At 34.3% G+C, this 25,949-nt stretch overlaps 1 protein-coding gene across 1 annotated transcript in view; it reads left to right on the plus strand.

Moving 5' to 3' along the window:
* The window catches only part of Mmp16 (matrix metallopeptidase 16), a 260,706-nt gene that overhangs the window by 136,119 nt on the left and 98,638 nt on the right, over nt 1-25,949 (plus strand). Inside the window, exon 4 of the mRNA XM_052718656.1 lies at nt 8,439-8,743. Coding sequence (XP_052574616.1) covers nt 8,439-8,743 — 305 coding nt within the window. The remainder of the gene's footprint in view (nt 1-8,438; nt 8,744-25,949) is intronic.

Genomic DNA, 25,949 nt, shown 5'->3' on the forward strand with positions numbered 1-25,949 from the left:
TATTAATGCCTGCTGTCCAATGAGCTATCCTTCTTTCTCTAATGAACTTCATATCAAGTAGTACATAGTGAGAACTTTGGAGACTGATTGAAAAGCACTCATATACTTCATACAAGACTGATTGAAAGCAATTCTTTGCCTCATACAGTGACAGAGAAGGTATTTAGAAAGGTAATAAACATTAAAAATATGAATTTGAAACATTGAAACTACTGTCACTCATACTCTACATTTCTATTCATAAAGCCTAGCATAATTCTAAGCAATTTCAAAATAATTAAAATTATGGCCATCTTAAATAATGGAAGATTTCATTTTCACAACAATTTTAAACCAATGAATCTTGAACAGCACAGTTTCTGCTGTTGGGAGTATTGTGTTTAGTGTGGTACATTTGCAGATCTGATGATCCAGAATCATTTTTGATTCCTGATGGAGGAACTTTGGTTTAATGGTTTGAACTACCATTCACCCTGTCTGGTTCCATGTATTTGGCTGGTATATGATGTCATGTGTCTATATCTACAATATTATACAAGTACTTTCAGTGCCCTAAAAATCCCATGTCCTACCAATTTATTCATCTCTTTTCCCTCCAAAACCCTGGCAATTACTTATTTTGTTATTATCAATGTGAGCATGGATTTTTATGTATGGCCTTTAGTTGTAGTCTGGCATAATGTCTTTTCCAACTCACTTCTCCTTACTGAGATGCATCTAAGGATTCTTCACATCTTTTTTGTGACTTGATAGCTCATTTGTTTTTATTACTCAATAATAACCCATTGTAAAGATATCACAGTTTACTTAGTTAGCCATCTATTGAAACCATCTCAGTTGTTTTCAGGGTTTCTCAGGAATGTGGGTAGTATAAACATTTTTGTGCAAGTTTTTTGTGTGTATATAAATTTCTAGATAATTTGAATAAGTACCAAGGAGAGTGATTTTTTATTGTATATTAAAACTGGGGTGAGCTCTTTATAAAACTGCCAATATAACTTTTCTTATTGGCTCGATGTTCCATTTCGAATCATCACCAGTGTTACCTGAAAACTCTGTTTGCCTATAATCTCTCTGACATTAGGTTTAAGGGTTGGAAACTGTAACTGATTTGACAGCATTTCTTAGTTAGGGTTACTGTTGCTGTGATGAAACACCAAAAGCAACTTGAGGAGGAAATGATTTATTTGGCTTACATATCCTTAGTCCATTGAGGGAAGTGAAGGAACACAAATCTAATGGGAACCTGGATGCAGAAGCTGACACAGAGGACACAGGAGTGTGGCCTATTGGCTTGCTCCTTCTGCCTTCTTCAGACTGCTTTCTTATAGAACTCAGGCCTAACAGCTCAGGGTTGGCACCAAGGACAATGGGCTGGGCCTTCCCATAGAAATTGCTAATGGAGAACATGCCTAACAGGCTTCCTTACAGCTGGATCTTAGGAGGCATTTTCTTATTTGAGAGTCTCTCTTACTAAATGTATCTGGCTTGTCAGGTGGCCATAAAACTAGCTAGGACACAGATGCAGAATTCTCATTGTTCATGGAGATGGAGATAATGTACTTAGATGGTTTCTTTAGTGAAATATAATATTCAGCATCATCTGCACTTGCATACTCTCAGAATATCTACTTTGGTGAAGTGTCTCCTCAGATTTTCTGATTAATAACTAGATGGCTTTCTTGTTTAAGAGACATCATTTCTTCAGTAAGCCTTTAATCAGTGGTATCTTCAACATCTTCTCTTGTTTTGTGGCCTACACTTCCATTGTCTTTGTGATTGGTTTTAGAGCAGTTGTTTTAATTCTAATAATGTCCAACTAATTTCCTTTCTTTGTTATTATATGTAGTGTCTAAAAATATACTATCATGGCTTACTGTAGTGAGATGCCTGGGCTCTGGCGGTGAAATATTGACCTGGCTGTTATTGTGTATTTATCCTGAGTGAGATTGGTGCCTAGTCCAATTGTCATTAGAAACTTCATCTTGCAGCTGGTTGAAACAAATGCAGAGACCCACAGTCAAACATTGAGCCAAGCTCATGGAATCCTGCTAAAGAGTGGGGGGAAGGATTTGAGGAGTCAGAAGAGTCCAAGGACATCAGACAAAAACTCACAGAATCAACTAACCTGGGCTCATAGGAGCTCACAGAGACTGAACTGACAACCAGTGAGCCTTCATGGGACTCACCTAGTCCCTCTGCATATATGTGACAGTTATGTGGCTTGATCTTCTTGTGGGACTCCTAAGTGTGAGAGCAGGGACTTTGACTCTTTTGCTGGCTTTTAGGACTCTATTCCTCATACTGGGTTTCTTTGCCCATAGTTAATACAAGAGGAGGTACTTGAGTCTTACTGCAACTTGATATGCCATGTGCTATGGATATCCTTGGGAGGCCTGCCCTTTTCTAAATAGAATTTGAGGAGTAGATGATGGGGAGTGAAGGCAGAGGGATGGTGGGGAAGGACTAGGGAGAGGAGGGAGGGAAAATTGCTGTTGAGATGTCAAGTAAATAAATAAATAAGAAAAATATACCATCAAAACCAAGGACATGTATATGATCCTTTGACTTATTTTCTAGTCATTCGGTATCGTTCATTACCTCCTGAGTGCTGGAATTACAGGAGTGCAACACAGTGCATGTTTATATAGTAATGATTAACAAATCCAGGACTTCCTCCATGCTAGCTAAAAACTCCCAATTGAGCTACATCCCCCACTCTATTTTCAATTACTTTTGAAACAATATGTAAGATGTGCACATTAACTACAACTGTATTCACTCATGTAGATGCATATGTGGATGTGTGTGTGTTTGTGTGTGTATACCCCCTCTTCCCCAGCAATATTGCTGAGAAGATCTGCATTGTTCAGACTATATTCCTTTCCCTCATTTGTCTTAGATCAGAAGTTGACTTGTGTGCATTAGTCACTCTCTGGGCTTATTCCTTACTTCCATTCCTGATATGTCTGATCCAATCAATATCGTACTATCTCAATTACTAACTTGAAATTACTGTAATATCTAGTGGTTTGAGTTGCCTGCGTATGTTTTTTGAGTATCATGTTGATTATGTTGAGTTTCATAAATTTCAACATCAACATCAAAATCCATCTGTTCATATCTATAAAATAATTGAATATGATTTTGATTAATAATGCATTATGTCTACTGATCAAGTAACAAAGAACCAAAACCTTAACATATTGAGTTTTCCTATCCACAAACATGACTACTTTACTACTTATTTATATTTTACTCTATGTCAGAATTTTCTACTTTTTCTCATATAGATGGTATATATATATATATATATATATATACTAAATATTATATACAAAAGAGTAATTCATTAGCATTTCATTTTATTGCAGGCTTAAATATTGTTTTCACCTACTTTGTTTGCTTTGCGGTATCTAAGAAAGAAGTGTATTCCTTCTCTAATAATTTTCCTTTCTTTATGTAGATCTGAATTTCTGATCTTATCTCTGAAGAAGTCTTAAATTTCTTGTCAGAAAAGCCTACTGACAAGAATTTCTTAGTTTTTCTTTGAACAAGTTATTTTTTCTACTTCACTTTTGAATGCTAATTTCACTGGATGCTGATTTCTAGGTTGGTAGTTTTATTATTTATTATCTGAACACTTTAAACATTCTGTACTGCTTTCTTCTTGAATTTTTTAAAAAGAGAACTCTAATTATAATTGTTTGCTTTGCTCCTCTACAGATATGATTCTGGTATGGTTGGGGTTGCTCCTTCATGTGCTCTGAGTTTCATGGATCAGTAATTTGGTTTCTGTTGTTAATGTTGAAACATTCGTAGACATTATTACAGTTGCTCTTCTTCCTTTGAGTGTAATCTTTACATCTATTTCCCCAGAGTTCCTGGATTATCTATTCTCGATTTCATCTTTTCTTTGCTGTACCTTGCAGTTGAGGAAGTTCCTGCAATTCACTGATTCTTTCCTTGGCCGTAATGAGAATATCAGAGGTAGTCTTCATTTGTTTCATATGCAGTTTTATATCTGCCCTGCCCTTTCTTCATTTCTTACAGTGTCTGTTACATGGCTAAAGCACACACACACACACACACACACACACACACACACACACACACACACACACCTTATAATTTTTGTTAGCTACATTTCTATTAAGATTCTAACATATTGGTGAGTTATTTTGAATAACTGGTTTGATAATTCCAGAGTTTCAGCTGTTTCTGAATGTTTTTGTGTGGCTGGCTTTTTCTATTTTGACTGTATGTTCTCCAATATGGAGATCATGCAATAACAAAGTTCTTGACTAGAGACTATGTGAGACAAAAAATACAGCCAGGAAGTTATCTATAAACCTAGAAAACAATGAATAATTATTGATAATTTATGTCAGAGAAAGCCTTTCACTCACATAAATAATTTAAGCCTCCCCAAACCGTAATCATCTTGAGAAAAGAGTATTACAATGTTTCTCTATCTTAATTCAATTCCAAGGCATTTATCTTTGTTCTTACCTCCAATATCAAAGGTGTAACTGCAGTCTAACTTTGAAAAAAATTTACCACCATAAGAAAAATTAAAGTAGCAACCTTCCTATGTGTCATTATCATGAAATTAACTGGCACAGTACATAATGATGTTAAGAGTAGAAATCCTACGTCTTCATAGCTAATAATGCCAGGTCACCCCAGTGCCAATTATTCTGATAAATAAAAATTATACACATTTTGCTTTAATCAGTTTAAGGTTGTCTTGTTTGGGGTATGATTTTTAGATTAAAGTTCCAAATATTATCAGAAAGAAAATTTGAAAAACATGGTGAGATTCTTCATAAAATAGCCAGATAAACACTTGGGCAAATAAAATTCATTTTTCAATGATTGTTCTCTTTATCTATAAAAGGAAATATGCAAGTAATGATTTTTCAGTTAAATCAGTTTCATTACAGTTGCCAAAAATGTTAGTATTCCTCTTTTTATAGTACTGCCTTTTCATATGGCTAACATTTAGTTATTTGTGCATTACATATTAAAAATTTAAGGCTACCCACTTTATTTTGCTATCATGACACCATGATCTCTCGGTGCCACTGTTATTTCATTTATCAGGTAATATAAATGGTGATTAAGAAGTACATCCTTCAGTGACATCTTGTTTTCTGAGTCTCCTGTATTAATCTCCCAACATGGATCTGAAGTACACATGTATGGTTGATATTTATTCATAAATAATATCACATATAGCATGGTGAAGCTTATTTTTGCAAGCGCCTCTGTGTATGGCTTCTAAAAACAGTGACATTTTTCAAGTTTTAGCATGTACAATGCGTGTTAGTCTATATTGTCCGTATTACTTTCTTCTTCTTGTAGCCTGTAATAACTCACCTAAAAGTGTTACTAATGTAACGACACTTGTTTACATCATTTAAGGTTACCGTTTACTTGAAATAAAATTCATTTCTCCATTATACATTGAATTACTAATCTCCACTCACAGTTCTCTCAAAATATACAGTAAAACATGTTCTCTGTGTCTCCAGTACCGTCATTCTTAGCATGTTCCTTTCGATCCTCTGTGTGAGTTAGTGACATAATTTTCCCTATCATTATTCCCCTGTTATACATTTTCCATAAGGGCTAGTCATATTTGTAATGGAAATACAGCTAGAGGGCTTCTATGCTTACACCTTTCTAGAATCTTCCTTCTATAGAATATTATCTCCTCTCTCATTTCATGACCTTCTCTTTTATGTTGATTTTATAACACCTCACTCCAGCTCTCTTTTTTAAATGGACAAAATTAGTTTGGCCTCCTACTGACTATTACTTTGTCTAGACACTAAATGATAAGTGTCTTTGGTCCATCCTGTCAATAAAGCAACATTTAGCATCTTTCATTTGCCTACTCACTCAGTTGTCACCGTAGATTATCACTGTTTTTGCTCTTTAAATTTCCTATGTCTTGTTACAAAAGTATACAAGCTCCCTTGGAGTATAGTCTAGCATCTAGATAAGTACTGTTCTGCAGTAAATCCTTGCAAATCCCATGCCGTTAGCACTTTTGCAGTCCCACAGTGTATAAAGAGGATAAATGACTACTAGTAATTTAATTTGCAAAAAAATAAGAATGATGCCTTCACTTGGCATGCATCTCTTCTGCCTCACGATGGGAAATGAGTTCTATCTAACAAGCTGCAAAGACCTTGATGCCTCCAAGTAGATACTTCCTCTTTCTCAAAATATAATGTAGGACACTCTGCTGAATGAAGGATAAGACTAGCGCAAACTGAAAAACAACCATCCCTGAGCAAGCAGAAAGCAGTTGCTTCTATCCATCCTTCCACTGGTGTTAAATTTAGTTGTGTGTGGACCCTCAAAATTGCATCCTGTCTCTACTGGCACCACCTGATCCATTGTTTCACCATTTCCCATTTGGGGGTTTGCAAAAGTCCTTAAAATCTTCCATTTCCGCATTTTCTCTGCCACAGGATACATTCCTCATTGTGGCTCGAATCATTTATTCATGGCAGAAGTCCAATGTCAAGAGTCATTCCTAATGCTCTATTTGCTCTTCCTACACTCAAAACAATATATAAAAAGTGAAGGGGAAGGCACTGACAAAAATATAATATTTAAAAATTATGAGCAAAATAAGCATACAAATGATTTTAATGCTATGTAGAAAAAAGTTTCTGTCAACAGTAAATGCTAGAGATTTGTTCTAAAAGTTCAGCATTCAGCTCAGTTCTGAGAAGAATTAAGAAAACTGAAAACAAAATAAAACAAAATAAAATGAATAAAACCCTTTGATTCTACCTTTCTCACTGCTCCAACTACACCAGCTACTTTGTGGCTCTTGGAATCTGCTGGAAAATCTCCACTTCATGGCCTTTTACCACCTCTGGCTTCCTGGATCACTCCTTGCCTCCAACCCTGTGCTGCTTGTTGGTGTTTAGTCCTTTTATATAGAATAAATAATATTCAGCAGCATTCTAAACTGTAAATAAGGTATGGACTATATGTTATAAGGAAAGGAAAGCTTAATTTTAGATGTATGGTGTATATGGACTCCAAGACAATGGACTCTCAAGAGTGTTTAGGAAAAAGCTCCTCAGAAGATTTCCTTTAAATTCATATAAATTGTAACACTTTTGTAAAGTAGGTATTAATACTCATCTCCATGTATTGTTGGTGGGATTAAATAAGGCATATGTTTGTCACACTCTTAATGCACAAATAAGGTCATTATTGTTATTAGAGCATTTGTAATGATTACATGCAATTTACTTGTATATAATCAGAATGTTACTTTTCTATTAGAAAGTACATCTCAAATGTTTCTAGTATTGAGAAATAGATCTGAAAAATAAAAATAAATTTTAGTCCTATATAAGGAATGTCATTCAGCTTAGATGCCATAACTTGGCTACATCACTATCATTGTAAATTGCAGCTCTCCCGGTTATCTTTGATGTCTGTATAGCAAGCTATATTACATTGAACATCATTGCATTTTTTAATCAAAGGTTTCACTTGGTGTAATCTTCTGTGCAGAGTATTACTAACTGAAAGGATTTGAAACCTATGAACCTTATAGTATCCATCTGTTAATTAAAAATGCATAGAGTGACTGTATTCTGCACCATAAAATTTTATATATATATATATATATATATATATATATATGTATTAGTTTCATTTATGCTGTATTTTAAAGAAATTATCAGGAAATCACATATATATATATGATTAGTGTTAAATGAATCAAAAACAGTAATTTTAATTTTGCTTCATCAATTTATATTAATGTTAGACCAGGGTGAAACTTATAATGTCAAGGTAACATTTTTATTTTTTCCTGCTTTGATTTAAATTCACAAAATTTGTAAATCTTTGTTGTAAGTTGCTATTTTATTTAGTTTTGTTTTGTTTACTGGAAAAACTTAGTTAAGAATATCAGAGCAGAATATCAGAGACCACAATAACTGGGCCTTTGTTTTAAAAACAATAAATAAAACTTACTTCATGCTGAGTTGGTGCTAACAGATCTAAGCCTAAAGATATTATTTGATTGGATAATTACAGTGATATACCTCTGCAATGATGGAAATAAAAAGGAAATTGGGGTTTTTATTTCAGCTCTAAGCTGCTGCACCTGCTTGAACACTGGGCAAACTGATTGATCTATCATCCTACCTCCCACTAGCCTCCTACATAGACCTTCTCCCTAATAGCCTTAGCACACGAATGCTCCCTTGATGATAATGAAATAACCCAGTGTAATGAACAGTGTCTATAAAGTCAATAAACATGAATAAATTCTATTTCTGTATAATACAGCCATTTTCTCTGATAATTCTGAACTAAAAAAGTGAAAAAATTGCAATAATTCAAATTACATACAAGAAGACACACTGATCATTATCTTTTCCAACTTTCAGTATAAAGAACGTAACTCCAAAAGTTGGAGACCCTGAGACCAGGAGAGCAATCCGCCGTGCCTTTGATGTGTGGCAGAATGTAACTCCACTAACATTTGAAGAAGTTCCCTACAGTGAACTAGAAAATGGCAAACGTGATGTGGATATAACCATCATTTTTGCATCTGGTTTTCATGGAGACAGTTCCCCCTTTGATGGGGAGGGAGGATTTTTGGCACATGCCTATTTCCCTGGACCAGGAATTGGAGGAGATACTCATTTTGATTCTGATGAGCCATGGACACTGGGAAATCCCAATCATGATGGTAAGTGCATCATTTCTTGTGAAGATTAATGATCCCCCTTTTATTTTAGAATGCTTAAATAATTTTCTAATTTATAAACTTAAGGTAGAGAGTCCATATATTACTTATAAAATTATAAAAGCAGTGTTGAAGGCTTTTTATATTTTAGGGAAATAATCGATCAGAATTATTACATTGTATACATATGTATGTGTTCTTTGAAGGAATAGGTATAAGTGCAAACACTGATTACATTGTGTTTGTAAATCGTTACTTCTTAAAATAATTTATAGCTTATCATGAGATATTCATCATATACACCTTAGTCCATTTTTCCATGTGAAATACACTTTTGACATATACAGTGTACTGCACTGAATATTTTATATTATCTTCAGTGCTATTATCACCATCACCCTTCTTATTTATGCCCTTTTCTCCTTCTCTTTTGTCTTTCATCTATTTCAATGGGATAGGACATGACTACGTGTTGAATTATCTTAATACTATCTATATTGTCTCATAAGCAAACGTCTTACAATTTTTTAAATCCTGTCAGTTGTCTTATTGCTATCATTATGTTCTGATACACAACAGCAGTGTAAGAGCTGGAAAATCCAATCCAAGTATGAGTTAATGTTGTTAAATGTAGGAATCCCCTTGTATAAAAATGGTCATTTATAGATTATTTTTTTAAAAAATCAGTTTTGTCAGACCTAAGAATCCTGTGACTCCTTAGGGGTCAAAGCCTTCATTCCTATAATCCACACCTAAAGACTTTCCCTTCTCACTTTTGTCAATGGTGTCCTACTACAATGTGTCTTACTTTGATGGCAACTAATCAGCTAATAAAACTCTTAATCCCTCTTTGATGAGTTAATCCTAGTCATGGAATTAAGTTTTGTTAGTTCACAAGAACTTTTAGCTGAAGGGATTTTGTTAATTACCTTGCTCTTTTAGGATAAATAGAGGTTAGTAAGGTCATGAATAGTGTAAATTTGGTAAGGCTAAATTTGAAACTAACCATCAGTTTCATAGGACAAATTAATCTACATGTTTTCCACAAATAAAATTGTGATACTAACTCGATCTTTGGAGTTAATAGTTCTGCATTTTATAATATTAAATTAGGCTTGCATTATTACTAAGTTTTCTGAAGCTAATGAGAGAATGTCATAGAATTTTTTATAGAGGAATAAAAAAAACAAAGCTTTATAGTCAAACAGATTTATGTTTAAATGTTGGTTAACTAATCATTGTTTCAAATAGCCTGCAACAAATTTGTTTTAATCTATATTGTGTAATTTATGTAGTAGGCTATGAACCCTGGAAGTAGAAGTATTTTCCATGTAGGCTGTGTTTAGAATATATTTAACTTTTTTATAACATTCCATTACTAATACTAAAACATTGGCAGACGTAGTTGAATGTTGCAGTTGCATTTATTTAGCTTTGTGGCCTCATAAATTTAAATTATCTAAATATTGCATAAATATTATATCTTTCAATCTGTCTATATTTTCTCTTAAATTACTATAATCCTCAATAAAAGCAGTATTAAACTTTAGTTCTCTGCTCCACTAGGTATCCGACAGAACATTTATAAATAAACAAGTTTACTGACAAAAACAAATGAGGATTTGATTATGTAGGAAAGGAAAATGTTTACACTAATTTGAGTGGGACCAGTACTATGAATGCTTATGTGTTTCATTTGATTTAAAAAGTTTTCCAAGAAATGTGTCAGTGAAAAAAAATCTTAAATGTAACATGACCTAATACTTACAGCTAGGTCAAGACATGTTTGACCAAATGGTTTTAAGAATACAACCTACTTTTCTTAATTTATACTGTGGATTGTGACTTAAAGTGTAATTAAAATATTCTTTTGATGTAAGCATCCAGCTGCAATCTTAAACAATCTGATATCTGGTCATTCATTTTGAGAAAAATATATTTACCAGTCAAGTAAGAATTTTTTGCTCTGGGAAGAATCTTGAAGGAAAAACTGTGCAAAATAACAGTGTTTCAGAATTGCCAGGGATTAAGGGCATGTTAATTGGCAGTTGAAAATATAATTCCATAACGATTTACTGCTTAATTCAAATTCAGAGTCTTAAGCGGCAAGAGCAAACAACCAGGTGGTGTCAGTCTGAAGTATTGATCGTTTATTACAAGAGCAGCCTCCAGCTTTGCTTGTGGGATTGGTGGATGTGAGAAGCATTCATGCAGTGTTACATCCTCGTTCCTAACAACCCATAAGACTGTCATTTTGTAGCACAGATAACACAAGGCACAATTCTGACATCTCTATTGACAAACTTTGTCTGTTCTTTAATCTAGTTCTTGAATGCCCAGGTTTACTTCCCTGGGTTGTTTTCTCCCTCACTCACAGATCTTAAGCAGCTAGAGAATATGCTGCTTGGTTTTGTGGCAAACATATGCAAATGAAGAGCCTCTTGATAAGTGCCTTGCTCATTTTCCACAGCATATTGCTCTGCTAATGAAGGCAATTTGAATTCTGTCTACCTGAAAAGAGATAAACACTGTCACAGGTCCAGTAGCCATAGACCATTGTTGCCTACTTTCTTACCAATTTGCTTATTGTCATGATGCCTTTTAAAAACACAAGCTAATGATTATTAATAGAATTACACAATAATTTTGTTAAAACATAAAAGGACATTTACATATGCATGCATCTTTAATAAAACATTGCCATTTTCAAATTTATATTGAATTTTCATTAGTGAAAAAGCTAAGTATGGGCATAGTAATTCAAAACAAAAAATATTTAGCTAGACAGACAAGATTTTTTTTTTTTTTTTGGTTTTTCAAGACAGGGTTTCTATGTGTAGTTTTGGAGCCTGTCCTGGATCTCGCTCTGTAGACCAGGCTGGCCTCAAACTCACAGAGATCCACCTGGCTCTGCCTCCCGAGTGCTGGGATTAAAGGTGTGCGCCACCACCACCCAGCTTAACAAGATTTTTTAAAAGTATTTATGGCCTTGGAGTAAGAAAATTTAACTCTAGCAGAATATTAAAATCTATTTTGAATAATATCAACATATTCTTTTCTAAGCTATGGTGTAATAATAAAAGTTTAGGTGGCATTGTCTGTTTTAAAACAAACATTATACCAATTTCTTCTGAATAAGAAGTATCTAGTACAATAAGATTTCATATCAGTCACCTACAACAGAAAAATAACCATGCCTATAAAACTATATATAAGCTTGTTATAGAAAATTATCTAGAAACTGTCAGAATTTCATTATGAACTAAGTTACAATTCTGTTAACACGAAAGTGCATTGCAAAGGTCAAGGAGGAAATACTTGCCTGGCATTAAGAAGCCGTGAGATTGATGTCCATCACAGTGTGTGTGTGTGTGTGTGTGTGTGTGTGTGTGTGTGTGTGTGTGTGTGTGTTGCAGAAACAGTTTATTGTTTGCAAGTTCATTCTCTAGTGTAAAATGGCATGCATCAAGATGATCAGCGCTGTCTAACAAATATGGAGGGGAAATGATGGTAATAATTTCATTGAAAACCAAACCTGTTAAATCTATCATTATTAAATATGAACTTAGTGACTTCTACCTCTAGGTCTGCTTTCTCATGAGTTTATCTTCTTTTATGAGTATACCTATGTGGATATCTTCATGATATAATCTTCATATGGACCACAGACAATCAATGAGGAATGGTATAATGTGTCACAGAGACACATGTTTCTTTCCTGAGGCAAACCAAGACTTTAAATCTCCTTGTTCTGTCTCCCAGCCTTTCTGTTCATCTTGCAGGTACTGCTGTTACAAAATGATTCTCAGGAGACTGTAAGCTTTTCACTCTGATCTTTGATGAAGAAAAGTTTCAGTTGACAAGTGAGCATTTGTGAAGATGCTTATTGGTCAATCCATAGTCTGTGTGATTATTATCTATGTTGTCTATCCTTAGGGTCAATGGATATGAAAAATAGTTGCTGTGACTATGTGGTAAAGGACCTTGATCAGTCCTTAACACAGGAGTACTTACTGAGTTGTTAAATTTAAAATTAATTTACTAACACATATGTTTTTAACATGTTTTACTAAAAAAAAAAGAGACTTTCTTTCAAAGTAATTAGGCATCGCATTCAAGAAGGGCATTGTTTCTTTTTTTACAAAAGTCTCTTCTTCCTTCCTAGAATGAAATTCATTTTATCATGTTTATTTCATTTTACTAAACTCATAATAAAGTTTGATACTCTTTTGAGTTTCTCAAAACCATTCAATTACTGTTGCATTATATGATTATCATGCTAAATTGAATTGGTTCTTTATTTTTAGATATTCATACAAATCAGAATAGCAGATGAACTGAAATAATTATATTGGAAAATTTTTAATTCCTGTCAACATTAAAGGATATAGGAATGGATCTTGAGTATTAATGCAGGCAAGATGGTGATCCATAATTGAGGCAGATAAAACTGAAAAGTCCATGACTAAACAAAGAATTTTACATTGTGTTTGCGAAATAAGACACAGGTGCTCTGTCAAACTTTTCATCACAGACAGAGACACACAGAGGCTCAGGCACCATCAATATATCTTCCAAAGTTGACATGGATGCCATCATTCATTCATGCCACAGTTGGGAAAGATACATTTTTTCATGAGGAGCTTTACATATCATATCTATAAGTGACATAGTTAATGTTTCTGTGCAAGTTCCATGAACTACAATTCAATCCCAGAGCCTTGGTATTAGAGAGCATTTCAGAAAGTTCATATGTTCAGAAACTGATCTTTAATGACCTATGCACAGAAGAGTTGATTTTTTTAGATACACTCTGATTCTCTGGCTAAGTTGCTTAATTACAATAAACCGTCCTTTAAATACTGTCATTTTAACAAATAATTTGCTTCCATTAAATCCCTTATGAAAACCTCCTTCAGGTTTATCTTTCCATGGGATCCTTATCCTTAACTCTAGATGATCATCACGAAAACAAAGTACTTCTCCAATTTAGCCATGTTTGATGACTAAAGTAACAGTGTCTTTGGTGCAATAACTTAATAGTTTATGTTCTTACTGAGAAAAGACCAAGGCTGGATGTGTAGCTCCTTTGAACACACTTGTCTAGCAAACATAAGGCTCTGGGTTTGTTACCCAACACTGCTAAAAATGCAAACAAACTTCTACCATAGTCTTGATCATTACTTTCACAGCATTATAAATTTTATGCACTTCTGTTTTAGTAAATCATTTTATGTTTAAGCAGAATAAAACAGTCCCCCAATTTTCCTTATACTGATATGTAATCCTCTTCTTCATTTGACATTAAAATTTTCATTGCCATAACTTCCTTCCTCACCAATCTGCTGATCATGTATTAGGAAAGTAACAGAAATAGACCTTGTTTTAATCTACAAAGAGACTGTATTCTTGCCTCTGATTTGATACATCAGATAGAGATTGTCAGACGAAGGAGACAGTACAGTCAGTAAAGCTCTTATCTTGAAAGCATAAGCAGAAACTACCAGCTCTGGGAATGTAGAGATATTTGGATCATTGGTTGTCCCTTGCTAGTCAGCCTAACCTACCTGCCATGTTCCAAACCGGTGAGATACCTTCACTCAAAAGTTAGGTATATGGCTGAAACTAGAAATATAGCTTAGCTGATAAATGTGCTTACCACCAGGCCAATGTACTCAAATTTGAAATTCAGGACTCACACACTAGAAAGAAAGAAAAACTCCCAACAATTGTCCTCTACCTCCACAAACGTCCTATGTTATACATCACACATGCATATCGACACAAAATAAGCAAATTAAATATAATATAAAAACTATAAAAGGAAAGAGTTTTACTTCTGAGAAATAACACCCAAGGGTGTCTACTTGCATCCAAACACATGAGCATACATGTACCTCTGTACCTGCATATACATGTGCACCCTTATCAATGTTTATATACACCTGTACACCACACACACACACACACACACACACACACACACACACACACATATATATATATATGCAAACACATATGTATTCAGACATACACACACACATATATATACAAACACATATGCATTCAGACATACACACACACACACACACACACACACACACACACAAAAGTAAAAAAGATTGTGCCCATAGAAAAAGGTTCACTATTGTTAGACAAACACCTCAAGCAATGAAAATCGGTGAAAGACCATGAAGTATCATCCTTGTGGGTAGTGTTTTATTAAAAAATACTTGAATAACAATCAAAAGAGAAATAAGAAAGTGATAATGTACCCTCTTTGCTGGTTATCAACAATCTTAGTCAAAGATGCTTAAAGAAGAAAATAATTATTCAAAAGTAAGAGATTAACTTAATTATGTTTTTAATGTTTCAAATATTATTCTCAATGAATTTTAAACAATAATTCACTCTTCATAAGAAATTCATAAAATAATACCATTACCTCTAGTTTATAAAGAAACTTGATCATTAAAAGTATGTTGACTTGCCCAGATTTGTATAGTTGACAATAGCAAAATGGTACAATTGAAATAATGAAAAAGAAAGTAGGAAGGGGACCATGTACCTGATGACACAGCAAAAAGTCTCTCACACAGAAGTTATGCCAGAGAAAAGAAAACCATATTGACAGTAATCAGAGTACCCCTCAAAAGGTATCTGTGGAACAGAAGTGTTAACCTGGTACTAATATAAAAAGTTCAACCTGTCATGTAGATGAACTTGGCAAATACTTTCCAAAAACAAAACAAACAAACAACAACAAAACAGTGAGATAAAATGATGCAGAAACAAAAGACAAGAAAAAAAAAGACTGTGTTAAAAAAAAACACAACAAAAAAAAACAGGTGGGTGGATCTGGCTTGAGGCTCACACATTGTCCCCCAAATAGAGGAGCAGAAACATGAAACAAAAGAAACTGAGTGTTAAAAAATAAATCCCCATTTAATTAAAAATAAATAAATAACTCATTCATTAAGTCAATGTAGCTAGAAGTTTTCCTGTGTCCCACCTGGCCTGTGATCAGGACAAATCTCTCTCACCCGCTGGTCCCACAGCAGCTCAGACCCAATAAACACACAGAGGCTTATATTATTTACAAACGATATGGCCTAATGGCTCAAACTTCTCACTAGCTAGCTCCCACATCTTAAATTAACCCATTTCTATAAATCTGTACTTTGCCACATGGCTTGTGGCTTACTGGTACTTTACATCTTGCTTCTCCTGACGGTGGCTAGCAGTGTCTCTTCTCTCTGTCTTTCTTTATTTTTTCTAGTTAGAATGTCCTGCCTAATCTTATTTTGCCTCACCATTGACCAAACAGCTTTATTTATCAACCAATCAGTTCAACACATATTCACAGCATGCAGAACAACATCACCCATCAAGTCAAAAACCATACTGCATTTCTTATGAGAATAATCATTGTTCTAACACTATTATAAAAGCTATGAAAAATGAGAAAAAAAGTAATTTTTTATATTTGTAATTACTTGTATATTCTTTATAGCATCAAATTATATGTCATTAAAATACTAATACTGGGCTCATAGGAGCTCACAGACTGTGGACTCTAGCTAGGCCTGCATGGGACCAACCTAGGCCTTCTACATATGTGTGACAGTCGTGTAGTTTGATCTTCTTATGGGACTTATACTGGTAGAAGCAGGCCTGTCCCTAACACTTTGGCTAGCTTCTAGGAACCTATTCCTCATATTGGGCTGCCTTGCCCAGCCTTAACACAAGGGGAGGAGCTTAGTCCTAGCCCAACTTGATATGCCATGCTTTGTTGACACCCATTGGAGACCTCTCCCTTTCTGAATGGACACAGAGAAGGAGTGGATTGCCAGGGAAGGTGGGGACACCGAATGGGAGGAGATGAGGGATGGGAAACTGTGGTTGGATGTAAAATAAATGAATAAATGTAATTAATAAAAAAGTTCCTGTTTAACAGATGCATGTTTTGAAATGAATAACTAAGCTTTCAAGTGATTTAGTCATAATATAATAAAAAGATAAGGAAGGGTTTTGCATTAAAATTTGACAGGTGTCTACACTATGGTGTTAATAGAGATCTCATGTTGCATTTACATAAATTCTTCATAGACATTAACATTTTTGTTTTTTCCAATGCCAGTTCTTTATTACAGAATAGCACAGTTGGAATTTTAGTGAAGTTTTATTTCTAATAAAAAGGTATAAAAAGTAGTTTCTCATTTTGATATTTTTCAGCATAATATATGCCGAGATAATTTTTAAAACTATGAAATTAAAAATCCATTAAATCATATAAAAATGTTAAGTTTATATGTGAGAAAATTTAGAATTAAATATATCCAAGATGTAGTTTGGGATTTAATTTTAGAGACAGAACTAATGGCAAACTTAAGAACTTCACTTGTTACAAAGATACAGTCAAATGTTACTCTTGCTACCATGAAGTGGAATTAATTCAATTTTTACCCTTGATCATATCTTTATTTTTAGATTATCAGTCAGTATAGTTTTGAGTAGTCAAACAAGCTTTAGTATCTTTTGGGGGTCACCATTTATAAATGACATGCCTGAGTAGTCAATAATATTATGTTTCATTTACTAGTGAATGGCAACTTGGGTGCCTCATGTTGTAGAAGTTGGAATTTCACTGTTCTTTACATTTCTGCTAACATTTGTTCGACATTATAAATAGATTTATATCATGTTCATTTTTACTTGTAAAAATTTGCATTTCTTATTACAGTATGAAAAATAATATTGAAGTTTTATAAATAACATTTAAAAATTAAGGAACTTTCATTATTCTAAGTAGCTTCAAAATCTTTGTTTTAATAGCCCTTTGTTTTAGCAGCCCACTGTGGCTACAAGCTCTGTCTTTTAATAACCCTTTACCATGGCCACCCATATGGTCCCAGTGATTCTGACTTACTCTATTTCTTCCTATTGAGATGCAACCTTCTTAATTCCTTCCCCTTAGATTTGACTTAATCATTTCAATAAACTGCATATTTTTACAAAACACCGATATTGACATATATGGAAATGTATCAAGTTTGACTATCTATACCAGTGGATATTCATGTCTTTCTCTTCTTAGTTTTGTCCTAATTGACCTGAAAACCTATGAATACTTCGATCTAACAGTTAGGCCTCTAGAGACAAAAGCTAAATGAAATTTAAATAACTGAGTGTCCCTGTCTTACACATAAAGGACAAAATGATTATTAGCATCTGGAAAGAGTATCTCTATTTCTCATGCTTAGTCAAGTTTGTTGACAAGAAGAAAATTAAGATATCTGTTCTAAAATTAAGATGTAATTCTGTACTTAGTAGTCCCTGAAACTGACTAACCCTTTGACTTTTGATTCATAATACAGGATCTGCTGGTAAGACTTTAACCACCATTTAAACATATTAAATATGTCAGTGTGCCTACCTCATTTCACTTATTTCAGTTCTTGGCATATAATACATATTAAAACAAATACTAGTGTATACTAAAATAGAGAGCTAATTGACATTTTTAAAATATTTGAGCCCATTTTATAGCAAATATCTAACTGAAATATACTTTCATTTGTTTTAATAATATAAGCAATATACATTTTCTTTCTAAAATTCAGGGAAATTAAAATTTAACTTTAAAATTACTTTGAATACTTCCTCTTCAAGTTAACCACCGCAAGTTCTAATATATTTAACCAATATCCTCAGATGATATCTTAATGACTAGTGAAACCTATACCTTTGGGATCTTTATCTTAAACATCCTTCCAATGTCTGTATGTTTAAAACTTGCTCACCAGCGACTGGTGGTGGTGGCGCACACCCTTAATCCCAGCACTCAAGAGGCAGAGGTAGGCGGATCTCTGTGAGTTCGAAGCCAGCCAGGGCTACAGAGTAAGTTCCAGGAAAGGCGCAAAGCTACACAGAGAAACCCTGTCTCAAAAAAAAAAAAAAAAAAAAAAAAAAAAACAAAACAAACAAAAAAAAAAAAAACAAACAAACAAAAAAAAAACCACCTTGCTCACCAGAGAAAAACCATTGAAAGATGATGGACCTTTAAATGTGGGCACTGATGTTTGGCCTTCAGGTCATTGTGAAAAGGGACATAGACAGTGTCTTAGAGCCTTAGTGCCTTTCCAGCTATTGTTTGACAGCCGTGCAGTGAATGATTTTTTTCTTTCAAATGCTCCCAGTGGGATGCACCAAAGCAATGGGGCTATTCTATCACAGACTGCCACATCCAAAACTGTGAGACAAAACTTTCTGTACAAGTTCATTACCTTAAGTGGCTGTGATATTAATAGAGTTCTGAATAACACAATAGTGATGCAAATCTTGGTTTATATGTAATGCATAGTATATTGTTTATGGTTTTTAAATATCCACCCATTTCCCTGAATGTATTTCCCAACATCTCCTATCTCATTGATGTTTTTTTTCTGCTTGTTTGTCTGGATTTATTTTTGAGACAGGGTCTCACTATATATGTAGCTGGAGAGCTTCTCTCCAGGTCCCACCAAGCCCCCGCAGTCCCACAATCCACATATAAAATAATCACTCAGATGCTTATATTACTTATAAACTGCATGGCCGTGGCAGGTTTCTTGTTATCTAGTTCTTATATCTTAAATTAACCCATATCTATTAGTCTATAAGTTGCCACGTGGTTTGTGGCTTACTGGTACCTTATATCTCGCTTGTCATGGCAGCGGCTGGCAGGTTTCTCTGCCTCAGCCTTCCACTTTTCCCAATTCTCTTCTCTTTGTCCTGCCTATACTTCCTGCCTGACTACTGGCCAATCAGTGTTTTATTTATTAACCAATCAGAACAACACATTTGCCATACAGAACATCCCACAGCAATATAACCCAAGCTTGTTTTGACCTCACTGTTTAAACCAAGTTGGCTTTGAAATTATTATCATCCTGCCTCAGCTTCCAAACTGCTAGGATTATAGGTGTGCAACACCATGCTTATTACTGGAACATCTTTAAGTGCAGTATAAATTATTTTCCCACCTGGCTTTATATATTTTATATTATTATTATGATGATGATCAAATAACTTTTTCTCTAACTTATTTGTGCATGGAATGCTGTTTGATGCAATTTCTTTACAATGGAGTCATAGAATTATTTGGCTAATTAATGTGAATATTTTAGTACAGCTTGACATGTTACTAGAGAAGGTTCAATAAACAGGCAACCAGTTTACAGTTTCCCACTATTTATGAGTATGAAGTTCATTGACCTTGATATTAATAACTATGGAATTTGAGCAAGAGTAAGAAGTTACCATTATAACAATATTGCTGAATGCCAAGGACAGTTAGATATCATGATGAATGTTGCCAATTGGGTACCAAGATGAAATTCATGGTCCCATGTTATGGGGATTGTTATTACCCCAATGTGGCTGCATAGCACAGAATTTTAACCATTCAAAACTAGCTGCCTACTAAAATAAGTTTTTCTTTTTATAACCTTGACCAACCTGATTGTATAAAAAATATAACTTTGCTTAATTTCGTATTTTATTAATATTGAAAGGCATATAATTTGTGTGTAAATTGGTGTTCATATTTTTTTAAGTATCAGCTGTTTTCTGCCTTTATTTATTTTGGGAATTTGTGCTGAATTATTTTTTAGGTTGAAAGAAATCATCAAGCAGATATGAATATGAATTGTGAGTCTCATTTTTTTCCACTGAGTCATTCTCAAGCAGGGAGAAAACAAACTACTGTCTTTCACAATGGAGGGTCTAGCAGTTCCTTCTTTTCCCTTAGCCTCTGAGGAATAGCCTCCTACACTCTGTGGAACTCCGTTGTCTTGAGTTCAGAGGTGCAGGGCTTTTTATTTTGTGTCATTAATGATTTGATAGAAGTTGGGTGGCACTAGTAGCTAGGTTTGATCCATGTGTTCATTTATTTTTGGTGACTTTTCAAATGGTACATCCTCTTGCACATTCAAAGTCCTCAGTTTTCCCTATTATAATATACAGAACAAAATCCTTAATTTCTTCAAGCCAAAAGCCTGTTTAACAGACTATAATTTATCTATTTTCTTTCTTTAAATTCTAGGATGTGAGATAATTGCATTTCTGAGTTCTTACAGCAACAATTCTTTCTATTCAAAATATTATGAAGTACGCTTAGTAAGTTTAAAAAGGTATATGTAAATATTTTAAAGAATTTAGTTACATAATCAATATCTCACAAAATTAATTCAATATAATTACATTCATAGTAGAAGCAGAGGCAAACCTTGTTTGATCTTCCAAGTGTCTGTAACTTAATACATTTTAATTAGAGTTAAAATGCATAACTTTTCAATGGCCCAAAATATATTTTATAACTTATTTTTTGAGAATTTCATACATGCCTACAATGAAATATGATCATATCCACCCTCATTTTCCCCTCTCAGGTCCCCATGGATCACTCCCAGTATGTCTCTCAACGATATTCATGTCTCTTTGTATTCATTTATTTACTATTTTTATAACCTAGTAAATCCAATTAGAAAATTGGACTTTGAAAATATTCAAGAATAACATAGCAATGCTCATCACATCAAAGGATGTTAAAAGGAGCATTGCCTAAGTCAAAGAGATTTAGACTTGTTAGTAATAAATTATTCTATCACAAAGACAGAAGGCTGATTTTAGAAGTGGGTGGGGGAGGGAACCCTCAAGACTAGGGCTTACAGAAGTCAGTGGGCTGGTTTGTTTAAAAACTGAACCTCTTCAAGGTTCTGACTGAGAAGTGCAGCATTGCCAAGCAGTCCCAGGTCCACTGCAGACTCGCCTGAAACCCGAAAGCCACCCTAGCCCTTGGCCTTACTAAGGACATCTCAGGCCCAGTGTTTTCTGAAATCAGAGTACTGAAAGGGGATGCTTGCTGTGGTGAGAAAACAAACAAAATCTACTTTGATTGGGTCGTGTCTACGAAGGAAACAAATGGCAGACTCTAGCTCTAACAGAAGTGACACCTAGCCATCTGTCAATCATATGGGCCAAAGCCGATGGTTAGTCCGACTCTCCAGGGAAGGTGTGACTTTTTAGAGAGCATCAGATACAACACCAGATCTTTTATTATCCCATGAGCTATTGAGGTAGGATTTTCTATTTATCGAGTTCTCACAGGTAACACCATAAAGTCAAATGCAAGTACCAAACATGGCTTCTGTCTTTGTGACAAAATTGTACTTTGATTATTCCCCTCAGATGGTGGGAAAGGTCCAGTACTTGGCCTTCAGTGTTTTTGTCATGCTCAAATGTATCTTCTGTAACAGAAACCAGCCTGCCATGGTTTCTTTAACCTTTCCCTTACAGTTCTTTGGATTTCAGCTGCCCTAGAAGCTTCATGGTCAAATTGTATACTCTAACAATGGTATATTGTAGATACATGTATCTTACCTCAATAAAAGAATAATTTTCTTTAAAAAATTAAATAAATAAATAAATAAATTTAGGTTTCCCTTATGTGGAAATTTATTATATTTTGCACTGATTTCTAAAGGTCATTTTTACTGGAAAAGCTTAAATATGGTTGCTATTTTCTTTAAATTTATTAAAGATATGAAGTATTAGTCTTCGTATTTTTAGCATTAACTTTGAAAAGTCGTATACCCATATTAATCTCTTCGTTTAAGCAAACTATACAATTTATGTCTTCCTTAGACTTCACTAGTTTGCTCTGTTATTCTTTGAGTATTTCCTTTGTATTTAATTTGCCTTGATTTTAGATATTTTTGATAAATATATACGGAAATATATACAAAGATGAAACTTAAAAAAACACTAGGAAGAAATTGTTATTCATTGTTAAAGTCTCAATAAAAGTGTGAAAAAGAAAAAACATTTGTCTTCTGGGATAGATGTTTTTAAATATCTGAACAAAAACACATAATATATTGTTAAAAGACTTTAAAAAATCTTTTGCAACAATGCCTCACTGTATAATCCAGACTGTCCCATTACTCACATGTAGTCACTCTATCCTGGCTTTGATCTCCCTATCTTAGCCTCTCAGCTGCTCTAGTAACAATTCTTCATAGGGATTTTGCATTGCTGGACATCTTGTAGAGGAGATGCTCTGAATTTTTCTGTTCCTGTTTTAACATTTTGTATAGAAAATAACATTGGAAGGTATAAATAATTTATCCCTCTCCAAAAAAAGAGCTGTCTTGAACATAGCATCTTCTTCTAGAACAATTTTCAGCCCCTTATTATCCTTGAGGACACTGCTAGATACTTAATAACAGAGTGCCCTTTTTATGCAGCACATTGTGAAGTACCTAGTTGAGAATATACACATGAGCCTCAGTGGACTTTAAGTAAAGGGAAGCTTAAGCCAGGGTACTGATGGTACTGATGCCCATGATGCTTACTCAGCTGTGACAAGTTAGGTCCTATCTCAGATCTAGGTATCCTATGTCTTAGTATCCCATGAAATATAGCAAGCCAGCTTCTTACTTCTCCCAACATAGCAAAAGCTCTAATTCCTCATGAACCCTGCTGAATACAGATATCTTTCAACATATAAAAGGGAAAATAGCAATTCATTATAAAACCATGTAAAACACTTGAGCAAGCATGTTATAAAAAGAAATGGATATATGAGCAGAAAGATTTAAATATTAATCACCGTGGAGATATAAATGAAATCATTGCTTATGAAAGTTTTTCTCTAGAATGTGAAATGATCAGAGCCCAATGCTTTCCTAGACAAATTGAAACATTAATACATATATTATAGAAAACTATGTCATTGTTGTTGACAGAGAAACCTACAGCTTCTCTCTTAGTTGTATCAGACTTTCCTCCTGAGTTCCTCTTCCTGCCTCTTAATCTTCTAATTAAAATTTTTATTTATTTAAATGATTTTTAATGAAATCTCCAAGTCTGCTTCATTTGAAATGAAAACTATCATTTTAAGTTGCATACATGTATGCTTAATGAACAGACATTTCATTTCACTCTGTGTGTGTGTGTGTGTGTGTGTGTGTGTGTGTGTGTGAGAGAGAGAGAGAGAGAGAGAGAGAGAGAGAGAGAGAGAGAGAGAGAGAGAGAGAGAGCGCTGTGTGTGCTTGCTTGATACAAAGATATAGACAAATAGTTTATAGTGGCACTCTTCTTGACAAACTTGAAAGGTTCCAATGTGTTTCAGTAACTAAATAGTTTGTTACTGTTAATCTGTGGTCAGGATGTATTGTATGAGAGAAAAATAAATAATAAAATAAAATTATATGCTACACTGATATTGAATAAGCCTTTTGAAAAATTCTGGATGAAAACCACAATGTATTGGTTTAAATCCTTTTAACAAATAGAACATACAGATTTCTGTTTCATGTTTAGCCACAAGCATCCTATTGTTTGATCTTAGTACTATGATAACAGTTCCTCTAGAGACATAGTTACCACAAAGGAATTAAAGTAGCTGTATTATTATCATCAGTGCATGTCTCAAGTTTATGTATGTATTTAAATGTATGGGGGTGTTTCTCCTGCATATTTGTCTGTGTACCAAATATATGCAGTGCCCATGGTGGCCAGAGAGGTCATCAGAACCCATGAATCTGTAGCTACACACCATTGTTAGAGGCCATATGGGTGCTGGGAATCCAACTCAGGCCCTCTGGAAGAGCAGCAATTTCTCTTAGCTGTGGATCATCTTTCTTGCCGTCTTATTACATTTTTAGCCAGGGAATAATTAAATATGTTTTCCTTGTTTAATGGCTATCAGAGATGTATGTTCAAAAATTTTACAAAATATTTCATATATATTTTACATAATGAGTTTGTTTACTTAAAATTTTTCATGAAACCCAATTAAAGAATATGGAAACAACTAAATAAGGCAGCCATCCCCTAAGATGCTTGAACTTTGCTTAATTTCTCATTTTCTTTTTCTGAAAAGAGATAAAATGTTTATTTAGGGCAATGCAAAATGCAGTGGGCATGGCAGTAACAGAGTGGCTTGCCTCCATGCCTCTTGTATTATTATTATTTTTATTTAATACATGCTTAAGTGTTTCTTCCTCATGTATATCCTGGATTCTCACCCTCAAGCTCCCCCGATCCTGCCCAGCACATCTCCCACTTTCTCCAAACTTTGTCATTTTTTTTATAAACAGCTGTGTCCAATTAGTAGGACCCATATAAATGTGACTGTGCCTTCCTCCCTTCTTGAAATGAAATCTTTGTCTCCTTTGTCAGTAATCGTGATTATCACTCCAATCATTTTGAAGAACATTTCTTTCTTGATATTAACTTTTTCTTAGATTCTGCTCTCAAACATGAATTCTTTGTAAATTCCCTGCAGACTACTGATATGCTATGCTGTTATTTCAACTGCTGCACATGGCTTTTCATTAATTCCTTCTCTAATGTGCTGGTTTAAATGTCCCTCATAGGCTGATATATTTGAATGTTTGTCCCACAGTTGGTATAACTGTTTGGGAAAGATGTGGCCTTATTGGATGTGTGTCACTGGGAGTAGACTTTGGTCTTTCAAAACCCATGCCATTCACATTGGCTTTTTCTCTGCCTTGTGTTTGTTGTTTCAACATGTGACCTCTAAGCTACTACTCAAACATCATGCAGGTAATGAGCATTATGAAAGAAATGACCTCTACCCCTCTTTGGAACCATGAGTGCCCAAATTAAATGCTTTTGTTGATAAGTTGCCTTGGTCATTGTACTTAGTCACAGCCATAGTAAAGTAGAGAAACACTGTCCATACTCCTCTAAATATTGACTGACTGGATCTATTTTATTCCTTTTATACTTTCTTCTTTTTTGTTTTTATTCATGTTTTAATTCTTTGTTAGTTTTATACAATGTGTTTGCATCATATTCATCCACTCTCCAAATTCTTCCCATATTCCCCTTGCTACTCTTCCCTACCTATCCAACTTAGTGTCCTTTCCTTTTTTTATACCCATCATGTGGAATTTGTTTTTCCCATATATTCTTGGGTGTGTGGCCTTTTTCTTTAGCATAGTTGACTTACAAGAAACTTACAATCTTAAAGAAAACTGACTCTGCCTCTTCCAGAAGCTATGAATTGCAAGTAGCTCCTCAGCTAGGGGTGGAACTTTTCACCTACCTCACCTCTTCAATCTGGGATTTTTTTCTGCCTTTAGCTTCCTCCAGTCTTTAGAACGTTGTCATCCTGACTGAGTTTGTATGTGAAGCT

The sequence above is a fragment of the Peromyscus californicus genome, unplaced genomic scaffold (genome assembly GCF_007827085.1).
Source record: "Peromyscus californicus insignis strain IS unplaced genomic scaffold, ASM782708v3 Scaffold_5__1_contigs__length_169319896, whole genome shotgun sequence".
Taxonomy (NCBI): domain Eukaryota; kingdom Metazoa; phylum Chordata; class Mammalia; order Rodentia; family Cricetidae; genus Peromyscus; species Peromyscus californicus.